Consider the following 11728-nt stretch of genomic DNA (forward strand, 5'->3'; position numbering starts at 1 on the left):
ACCTCCCACAGGCCATGGCAGCCATACACGGACCATGTGGTGCCAGGGCTCACACTGAGAGTTCCGTGCCTGCCAGGCAAGCACTTTAGTGGTGGAGCAAAATCCAGAGCCCTGCAGCCTTATGTTGGTGCACAAAGTGACTGGGGGAAGAATCCCAAGGCTGAGGTGCCTCAAGCACTGAACCCCTGCTAATTAGGGCAGGCTGTGCTACAAAGTATTTTTTCTAAATGAATCATGAGAAACTTAAGTGATTTTTCCCCCCTGGGGGGAGAGGAACTCAGAAGCAGGGTCCTTTTATTCTCTACCTCACCAAGTGGTCATCTGAGTATTAAAATTTATGAACATCTGGTGCTTAACTGCAACAGGCTTGCCTACAGTGCACAATGTCCCCCCAGGGTTTCACCTCTAGTACTTAAAAATCCCCCACAAAGCCACAACCCCCCAAACGAACAACTCTGCCTCACACAACCACAGAAATGACTCAAAAGAAAAGAATTTCTCAATAGAAACACCTGTGAACCAAATTACTGTGAGAAAATTAAGGCAGAATTGTGAATAAAATTTCACCAAGTTTAATCACAGTCTCTGTTACTTAAAGAAGCTACTCCTGTAATCACAAATAATCAGGAAACGCACGAGCTGTTCTCCATCAGTCCCTACACACGAACATGACGTCACCTCTTTTCCATGATTTCCAGTGTCAGGTGCAGCAGCTCCCTCTTGCTCTTCTCTCTTCTCTTTATCATCTCCAGGATGGTCACAGCCCGGCTGAGATCCCGACGCAGCTTAAGCATTTTTTCATACGAGGCTTCATCATTTTTGCGGTTCTGAAAATATAAAGTTGTTTGCTTAACTTCAAGAAGTACTTCTAACTAGCTGTACATAGAATGTATGCATCTGCAGGGTTACAGTTTAAAAACACAGGAAGGGAACACAGAGTTAACAATTCTATACATAATTTTTTTAGTGAGCCAGTATTAATATGCATTATTAAGGCCCCCATAAAAATTAAAGGTCAACTTATTTAATATTTTCCAGTGAGATTAACGGAACTTTGTGCTTGTGTATGTTAGTGCCCATAGGTCAGAAGTGGATCACTGGATCCCGCGGGGCAGGAGTCACAGGTGAGCATGAGCTGCCTGATAAGGGCACAGGAATCACAACATTGTCCCCTCTGATAGAAAAATAAGTACTCTGAACCACTGGGAAACCCTTCTAGTGTAATTTTTGGACTGCTATATGGAAGCACAGATTAAGCCATAAAAGATATCAATAACTACAGTTTTTCTTAAAAATTTAAAAATTCACTTACTTTTCGAGTTTGCATTTTTTCAGTTCGTCTTCTAAAAGCCACATAGGGATCATTTGTGCTAGAACCATCTCGCTTTTCCTGTTTTACCGATGGGATAAGTGATGGCCCTCGACAGTTCTTCCTCTTTTTAATCCAGTATTCATAGACTTCTCTAATTAACTCATCATCTTCTTTTAGCAGTAGTTTGGCTTCCTGCAGACTGACTGGCTAAATGTAAAACCATTATGTCACTTTCATAAGACATATATGCAAGAACTCAAAACTACTCATTACTGCTTCATTTAAATAGCAATAAAGCCAATAATAGTAATGATAGTATGGTTTCTGAAACAGGGTCTCAAGTATCCCAGGTTAGCCTTGAATTTGTTGAGGATGACCTTAAATACAATTCTGATCCTCCTGCCATCTCTCAAGTGCTGGAATCAAGATAGGTGCACACCATCACCACCACCATACTTGATTTACATGATTCTGGGGAGCAAGCCCAATGTGCACGCTAGGCAGGTATTGTACTAGCTGACCCCTTGTGTGTTCAATCTTTACAACGAGCTCTTATCAAATTTCATAGGTCACACAGCTTGCTGTGTTTCCTGACTTTAGGATTTGATATTAGTCACGTTCTACTTGATCACCAAAAACACAAATGGCAGTTGAAGACTTTTTTGCTTTGGAGATAGGGTCAGCCTTGGCTGACCTGGAATTTAAAATGTAGAGCAGGCTGGCTTTTAACTCACTGAGATCCACCTGCTTGCCTCTGCCTTCCAAGTGCTGGGATTAAAAAGTATGTGTCACCATGTTCCCTCCAGTTTATTATTTTTTTCTCTACATACAGCTGGGGTAACCGAGGCACAAAAAACTGAAAAAAGAGTGCTCAAAATTATACAGATTAACACTAGGCAGATATAAATTTATGTTTCGGAGTCTGCTGGCCCAGCTGTCCTCCATACTGCATAGTTTCACATAATATAGGCATTTATATTAACACACAAACACACAGAAATGAAGTTGTACCTGCTGACCACTGCCCTTTTCTAGGCGGTCAATCATCTCCTCAAACTGCAATGGGCAGATGTCCATTTTCTTCTTGAGTTTATTTACGAACACTTCATCCTCAGAGTCCAGGTCGTAGTCAGGCTGCTCAGCGTCCAAACTAAAAGCTGACAGAGGAACCATAAGCAATCATTTACCGAGTGACCTCACCAGCAGACGGCACACAGATGGCAGCAGAAAGCAAGGCCTGGGCTTCCTAAAGAACAATGGATTCTAAAGTCTGTCTTCAGAGTCTCACACATGCCAGCTAGCTAGGCTTACTGCTATGTCTTCTACACTGGAAGCCAAGACAAATTGAATGTAGGTAAAAAACTATAAAAAAAACCCCCACACAGGACTTGCCATCCACACTTTACATAGGATTTTTCTTGTTTTCCAATTGCCTGTCACTGCTCCATAAACAGGCTTCTGGAGACCTTTATATGGAGGAACAGAGGTAGAAAGTGTTTGATTCTTTCTACTTCTAACCAAATGATGTTTTTAAAAAAATATTTATTTATTTACTTACTATGTATACAATATTCTGTCTACATGTATGCCTACAGACCAGAAGAGGGCACCAGACCTCATTGCAGATAGTTGTGAGCTACCATGTGGTTGCTGGGAATTGAACTCAGGACCTTTGGAAGAGCAGGCTATGTATGCTCTTAACCGCTGAGCCATCTCTCCAGCCTCCAAATGATGTTTATCCCCTAATCATTCTGACTAAATTTATACTAGTCAAGTAAAATCTAAATTTTTCTATATTATTTAAGTCCTATTTTATAAATCATTTAGCTATTATTCCAAAAGACTAGGGAAGTCACTAGCAGCAGTGTAACAGCTCCCATGATACAGGTTTAGAGAATCACCATCACGGTGCCAAAGATGAGTGATTCGCTCTCGTATATGCTGTCAAGAGCTGCCACTCTACAGTGTCAAAAAGCATTCAATGCCTTCAAAAACTGAGGGAGGGTGATATTAAGGAAAACTAAATATCCTGGTATCAAAACTCATCTTTTTCCCTATGGGTTATTAATTTCTAACTCTGCAATCTAATGCCCAGAATGGTGAGGCCTTTTTTATTTATTTTATTAAACTGTCTCCCTAATGTCAGTATTTGATGACTATATCGTTTCACATCATATAGCATGCTACTGTTTATGACTTCAGACCTATGTATTAACCATTTTTTAGCTACTAAGCAGGTAAATGCCAACTTGATCTTTTAAAAATCCAGCTCGACATCACTTCTTCAAAGGCCATTGCCTATTATTCACCCAGGAAGGGGCTCCTATCTCTTCTGTTTCAGAAACTAAACCCTCAACAGAAAAATGGGCTGTGAAGTTATATAATATTCTGCCTAAACTGGAAATATTTCAAGCAATACTAAAAGCTTTTGTTTCTTCTCCCAGAGACAGAGTTTCTCTGGTGTAGTCCTGGCAGACCTTGGACTCAGAGATGTACCTGCCTCTGCCTCCTGCGTGCTGGGACTAAAGGCGTGAGCCACCACCATTAGGCTCAATCCTAAAATCTTATAGATAGCTTTTAAAAAAATCCTGCCCCAACCATTCCCTCTCTCTGCACCATATTTTGTACTATTTTACACATTAGTTGTTAAGCATGCTTGCTTCCTAGTAAGATGAGACTGATCTTGAAGAGATGCCTACACATCTCATCTTTGTACCTCACATGATCTGAATGACATCCCTTCTCCTGTGCCACCTGTCTGTAGACTCAGTTGAGAAGTATGTTAGTGTTATGAAAATCTACTTAAATGGGAGGAAAACCACCACTTCAACAAACAGCCACTTGTGAACTAAGGGAACACTCACTGGGTACCCAGAAGACTCCATTAAGTATCTACAGAATTACATGTATTATTTTACTGTCTTTTTCATTGACTTATTTTAATTGAGAATGTGGTGGGAGTGATCAAGTGGATGTCTGGATTTACAGAAGTCTCTGGGTGCTAGCACTTGTGTACTCCAGACTTTGCTGCAATTGGTCCAGTTGTTTTCCAACTGTCTGTCACTGCTCCACAAACAGGCTTCTGGAGTCCTTTGTATGGAGGGACAGAGGTAGAAAGCGTTTGATTCTTTCTGCTTCTAACCAAATGATGTTTATCCCCTAACCATTCTGACTAGATTTATACTAATCAAGTAAAATCTAAAATTCGGCCCCTGATACATTAGCTACATTCCAAGTGTTAAATACCCACATGTATCTGCTGATAAGGGGCTGTTCCAGAAAGTACAAATTAGAAAACATCCATCACTCTAGAAAGTTCTATTAAAGAAGGTTGACCCAGACCATCCCGAAAACCAAATAAATAATCAGGGGCCACTACTGAGTTCTGCCTTCTTAGGCTTTTAATGCACATGTAGGCTCTTATCTATACAGCCCTCACCGAGAGGCTCCCTGGGAAATGTGGTTCTTTAGGGCAAACCACAAGAGCAATCAGCACCACAAAGCTTAATCATTCATGTGAACGAACGCAGCTTGCCCAGTATCACCTTTACATCACACACACTCAGCACACCGGTACACACAAAAATCATTTTTAAATGTCAGGAAACTGCAATGGAACTGGACAGGAAGATTCCCATCATGTCACCAGAGAGCACAGTGCCATTCCCCCGAGGGCCTCTGACTTTCCTGCTGACAGTGACAACACATGGAAACACTGTGTGTGCAGGAGCCTGACACAGGTCCTACTGTCTAGCTCAGCTGGCTTGGAACCTGTGGCCCCCTCCTTTACCTCCAGATTGTTGGTTGGGATTACAGGTACGTCCTATCTTTAATGGAATTCCATCAACCACACAAGCTTGGTGGCCCATACCTATGATCCCAGTAATCAGGAGGCTGAGTCAGTTTGCTCCAAGTATGAGGCAAGCCTGGGCTATATAGCGAGCTCCCAGTTAATCAACTGCTGCTAGATAACCATCACATTGTGTATCTCGACTATATTAAAAAGCCCAGAAACACGCACAACTGAAACAAAACATGGCTGGAGATAGTTTAGCATATAAGAGGACTTGCAGCTCTTACAAAGACCTGAGGGTTTGGTTTCTACCTATGAGAGCCTTTTAACTATCCATAACTAATTCTAGGAGATTCAGAACCCCCTCTGTGGGAACTAGCCATGCATGTTATGCACATACATACATACATGCAGATAAAATACTCATTCACATAAAATAAAAATAAGCAAATCTTAAAAAACAACAACAACAAAACCACCATGCTGTAGGTGCAATTCAATAGTCCAACACTTGCCTCACATGGATAAAGACCTGGGTTTGATCTTCAAAACCACAAAAACTAAAACACAGAAAAACCAACCCTTAGTATTATATGTTACATACAAGAACATGCTACAAGATGAATCAAAGTGCAAAGAGCACAATCCCACATAAAATCTGATCAACTTATTTTAACAGGGAATATAAACTGACAGCAGCAGTCACTAGATCCTCTCATGTCTGGAGATCTGGTACAGAGGATAACACACTGCTGTCTCCACTCCACTTCGTACAGCACACTTCAGAAACTTAAAGCTCATCCACTGGGTTCTAAAATGTCCCATTTAATTCTCTGATTACTGGTGAGAGCACAGACAAGGAAAAATCTCTGCATCTATTATCTAAGAAAACACTCAAATTAGCTGGGCACAAGCAGGTCTGCCCACATCCAAACAGTTCTATGTGAAGCAGGAACCAAGTATAATCCCTGCAGAAAAGTACACTTTCTAGGGCTGAGGAGAAATTTCTCAGTCTGGTTTTAACATAAGTACCATCTAACTCACTCACTATGCAGCCTAGGCTGACACTCCTCCTGCCTTAGCCTCCCAAGGGCTAGGGTAACAGGTATGAGCCATCACACTCAGGAAGAAAACCAAACTCTCCCTGCCCCGCACCCCCACCCTTTTTCTTTCGAAAGTCTAAATTTCTGCACATTGCAAAATAAAACACTTTTGTAATACCAGAGTGTCTTTATCTATATTTGTAAAAGCTGTAGGTTTTATTATCTCATTCCCATGTGTACCTGAAGCTATGCAAGCTACATGTATACATATTTGTTTTTTCATTTTCGAAGTCAGTAGAGAGTAAGCAACAATAATGGCTTTGACCAAGACAATAATTTCACCTGCAGCCTGTATTTCAGTTCTGTTAACTCATCAGTAGTTTTCAATGACTGTCCCAGCTACTACAGAAGTTGTGATTTTAGTTGTTGTGTTTCTCTCCTGTAAAGTGGAGTATTTTTACTGTTAAGACTCTGATACCTTTTAAAACTGTTAGCCCTCCTGAGTTTCTTATCATTACCACCATCGCTGCCACCACCACCACTCATCTGGTAGCACACTCCTTGTTGGATGGGGATATAGCTCAGTGGCAGAAGGATTTACTTCAGTGAATAAGATTCTGGGTTCAATCTCTAGCTGTAATAAAACAAAACACATTCTTCACTTTAAAAAAAAAAGTGAAGTTTTTGATTTGTTCCTCTATCTTGACTACAATAGGGTACACCATTTTGATTTGTCCCTCTATCTTGACTACAATAGGATACACCATTTTCAGTCCTCAGAATATCACACCCGGAGGCACATAATATTTACCTGTTTCTAAAAACTGATAATTAAAAATTTTACATTTTGCTACATGTGCGCGTGTACGTGCACATACCACCTCCCCACCTCCCGCCTAGAATACACATGAATGTCAGAGGACAACTTTCAGGAGTTAGTTCTCTCCTTTCATAACTTGGTTATGATTCATAACCAGGGAATGAATCATCTCACCATGGTGGCTGGCACCTTTATCAACTGAGACACTTGTTGGGCTCTATCTGCTAATTTTGATTTATCAAGTCAAGATATTGCCCAATGACTCCACTATAATGCTGATTTATTTCTCCCCTTCTTTGTGTAATAAGCAATGTAGGGGAAAAGCTTATCCCACTCTGCAAACTTCCGTTAGTCCACTAGACACTAGGGAGCCCTGTGACATCATCTCCGCTGCTGGAACTCAGTGGTAAGCACGAGATACTCACCATGCACATGCATCACCACCCTAAGTTTATGGACCCCTCCTTCCCAATAACTGCACTTAGATGTTCCAGGGTCATCTTGTCACTGGGATCAGACACTTTCCTAATGACACAGGTACTCGGAGTGCTTATTGCTGTGGAATATTGTTGCTTCTTGATGACTGGACCAGGAGAAATTGAGCAATACTAAGTGAACTTAGCTTAGAAGCACTAGATAATGGGGCTGAAGACAATAACGGCTTTAATGTTTCTTCTTGCACAATTCTGACTAGAGTTAAAGAGAAAATAATGTCTTTGTTTCTGTGTCACGTCAGCATAAAAATAGAAGTGGTTTCCTAAGCTAATGTTTGATGAAATGTTAATAAATAACATTCAGTGACAGATTTACAAACTAACACCACAAGGCTACCATAGCCCTCACTATACAACAGTAATATGCACTATCATTCTGGGGACAGAGAGACAGATATTCCCAAGAACATTCGATCATGGTCTTCTTAAGGCATAATCATTTCATCCTAAAAACATCAAAAAACCAGTTAAGGCAATCTCAGCCCAACCCGATTTGAAGCTGCACTACAGAACCATGGCAGTCTAAACACTGAAGTGCTGGCACAGAAACAGACCTGTAGACCAGTGCAACAGAAATAAAGTCATACTCCTACAAACATGATGTTAAAACAAAGACTCATGAAAGTAGGTCAGACAAAAGTTGACAAATGGGACCTCATAAAAACAACATGGCCACAACCCCTTTGTACAGTAAAGGAAATAGATAACTAAGCAAAGAGACAGTAGAGAGAATGAAATAAAATCTTTGTAATCTGACAGAACTAATGTCTAGATTATACAACTAAAGAAATTAAATAGGAAATCAAACCACACAATGAATAAATGGGTCAATGGAATGACCAGTTTTCAAAGGTGAAAAATCAAACAGAGACTAATAAACATGAGAAAATGCTCAACATTGCTAGCTATGGAAGCAATGAAAATTACATAAAGAGCCGGGCGATGGTGGCGCACGCCTTTAATCCCAGCACTCGGGAGGCAGAGGCAGGCGGATCTCTGTGAGTTCGAGACCAGCCTGGTCTACAGAGCTAGTTCCAGGACAGGCTCCAAAACCACAGAGAAACCCTGTCTCGAAAAACCAAAAAAAAAAAAAAAAAAAAAAAAAAGAAAATTACATAAAGATTGGGTCTCACCCTAGTCAGAAGGGTGACAAACAACAAGTATTGGAGAGAAAGCAAGGAGTCCTCAGCCATGGTGGGCAGTGGACTGACCCCCTGCTACCTGCTGATGGCCAGTGAATGGCCTGCAAACAGACTCAACTAGCCACAGTGGAAACTGGCACAGAGATTCTCCCCAAATAAAAAAATACATCTAATAGATGGCCCACTCCCTGTGCTCCACAAAGACTCCACTTGTCACAGACACTTGTGTGCATGTCACAGACATACTGCACACAAGTGTTAACTCACAACAGCAGAGGACGAATAAGAAAACGTGGCCTGAGCACAATGGAACCTTTCAGCCACAAACAGCAGAGTCAGGTTCTTTGCGGTACAATGTGTGACTGGAGATGACCATGTTAACAAACTCAGTCAGTTTGAAAGGTAAATGTTGCATGTTTTCTCTTCAGGGTTTCTTTGTATAGCCTTGGCTGTCCCATGAACTAGCTCTGTAGCACAAGCTAGCCTCAAACTCAGAGATTTGCCTGCCTCTGCTCCCCCGACCCGAGAGCTAGGATTAAAGGCATGTGACACCACTGCCCAGCCAAATTAGTGTAGCTTTAGGAGCTTCCTCCACTAAAATTATTTTATTTTATTGTGTACCTGTATGATGTGTGCGAGTGTAAGCACAGGCCTATTTTTTGGAAGCTGGTTCTCTCTTTCACTGAGGGATTCCAGTTACCAGGTATGTGTGGCAAGCAAAACCAAGCATTTTTACCCAGTGAGACATATTGCCCTAGTTTAGAAAGAAAAATGTAGGTGTGCACGCACCCCCAGAGTTCCTAAAGAATTATATACATATTATATATAAATGTAACTGGTTCATATATAAACTATTGAGAGGGTTCCTAAGAATTCAAAGCAATGTACTCTTTTGTTTCTTAACTTTTTATTGATTATTTGTGAATTTCACAGAATGCACACCATCCCACTCATCTCCCTGCCCTTCCGTATCTGCTCTCAGCCTTTGCAACCTCCCTCAGGAAAGAAAACAAAATAACAACAATTAAGATTTTAAAAAGTCTGCTTGTGAGAGCTGTGCTGCACACAATGTGTCACTATATCCTTTGGCCCAAACAGCTTTACTTGCAAATGTTCATTGCAATGAATGATTGGACTGGTTTGAAGGGCAGGGCCAGCTCTACTGTGCTGCTCAGGCAAGGTGCCCCTCTCTCCCAGAGTGCTACAGCCAGCAAGGCGCAGGGCCGGTTCTCCTGTTCTCATGTCCTTGGGGTCAGCTCTTCCACTCTGCCCAGGCGAGGAATGGACCAAGGTACTCCCAAACTAGTTATTACTAAGTCATCTACCAGAGTCAAGAGTTAATTTTCCATTTGAAAGAAATTATACTATGTATGGTAGCTATTCTTGGTTATCAATTTGACTATATGTGGAATTAACTAAAACCCAAGTAGCTGAGTATACCTATGAGAGATTTTTCTCTTCTCTCTCTCTCTCCCTCCCTCCCTCCTTCCTTTCCTTTCTTTTTTAACCTTCCTGGTTTTTCAAGACTGGGTTTCTCTGTGTAGCCCTGGTTATCCTAGAACTCATTTTGTAGACCAGGCTGGCCTTAAACTCACAGATATCTGATAGCCTCTGCATTCCAAGTGCTGGGCCACCACACCCAATTGAGGGATATTCTTAATGAAATCATTCCAAATAGAAAGATTCACTTTTAATGTAGATCTTTGAGGTGGGAAGATCCACTTCTCATCTGGACCACACTTCTGCTGGCAGCCTATATAAAGGATGTGGAAGAAGGGAACTCTTTTTTTTTTTTTTTTTTTGTCTGCTTGCTCTCACTCTTGCTCGCGAGTCCATTCCTTCACTGGTACTAGAGTCTGCTTTTTCTGGATTCCAGCATATACTGAAGACCAGCTGAGACTCCCAGCCTCATGGACTGAACAACTACTGGATTCTTGTTCAGATGAACAGATGCCAAAGTCCTTAATAAACTCCTAGAGACAACATCTCCCCCAGCAATGTACTGAAAGATACAACATGCCACAGCCATGTGAGCTATATTAAGGATAGAAGACCAGACCAGCATTTGAAAAATCAAGCAGTATAACCTACCAGATTAGCAGGCTGTGCTGGTTAGAATTTTGTTCATGTAATGCAAGTTAAGAGTTATCTGGGAAGAAGAACCTTAATTAAGAAAAACATCTTCATCATAGTGGCCAGTAGGCAGCTTTATGGGGCATATTTTTGATCAACTGATTCATGTGGGAGGGCTCAGAGCACTGTGGGTGGCATGACCCGGAAGAGGTAGGGCTGGGTGCTGTAAGAAATCAGGTGTTACTGGCATGATCCCTAGGATTTGCTCAGCCTGTCCTCTTACCACCCAAAACTTATCCCCCAATGTTAGGGTTATATTTGGCTGTAATAATCAAGATAGTGGTGTTGTATTGAGATAAATACAAACATCAATGGGACAGAATTGAGAATCCAAAAATAGACCCAGTAGGGCAAGGTGGTACATGCCTATAATCCCAGCACCCATGAGGCCAAAGTAGGAGGATACCAAGTTTGAGTCTCTATGAGATACAAAGTGACACTCCGCCACAAATAAACTAGCACCCCCAAAATATGTTCAATTAATTTTTGATCATGGAGCCAAACGTAACTCAATGGGAGTTAGCTTCTTTAATAATGGAACCAGAGTGACTGGTTATACAAAGGAAAGACTTCAACTTCATGCTTTATATAAAAATTAACTGAAAAATGGACCACAGACCTATAATATAAAACTGCCGGGTTTCCAGAACAGAACAAAGAATGCTCTAAAAGTCATGAGTGGCAATTCATGCCACTCAAGGTTATAAAATAAGGCCCTGTCTCAAAACAGTAGTATAAAGGAGATATCAATAACTTGGATCTCACCGAAATTAATAACTTCTCTTGTGGGAAGTGAAGAGATATTTGACAAAGTGGAAGAAAATATTTGCACCATGTATCTATCTAATATGCTCTTAAGTCTAGGATAGGTTTTTATTACTTCTCAGGAGTCATTAGAAAATGGGTAAAGATATGTGAACAGTCCTGAAAATGGCTCAAACAGATGGCAAATAAAGCCATGTAGTAATATGAGCGGCGGGGCTGCGTCCCC

General features: G+C 41.2%; 1 protein-coding gene across 2 annotated transcripts in view; it reads right to left on the bottom strand.

Moving 5' to 3' along the window:
- The window catches only part of Epc1 (enhancer of polycomb homolog 1), a 97639-nt gene that overhangs the window by 18368 nt on the left and 67543 nt on the right, over positions 1-11728 (bottom strand). For both annotated transcript variants that reach the window (XM_013348996.2, XM_013348995.2), the window contains exons 3-5: positions 2324-2469; positions 1313-1519; positions 679-827 (exon numbers count right to left, since the gene is read on the bottom strand). In XM_013348996.2, coding sequence (XP_013204450.1) covers positions 679-827; positions 1313-1519; positions 2324-2469 — 502 coding nt within the window. The remainder of the gene's footprint in view (positions 1-678; positions 828-1312; positions 1520-2323; positions 2470-11728) is intronic.

The sequence above is a fragment of the Microtus ochrogaster genome, chromosome 16 (assembly GCF_000317375.1).
Source record: "Microtus ochrogaster isolate Prairie Vole_2 chromosome 16, MicOch1.0, whole genome shotgun sequence".
Taxonomy (NCBI): domain Eukaryota; kingdom Metazoa; phylum Chordata; class Mammalia; order Rodentia; family Cricetidae; genus Microtus; species Microtus ochrogaster.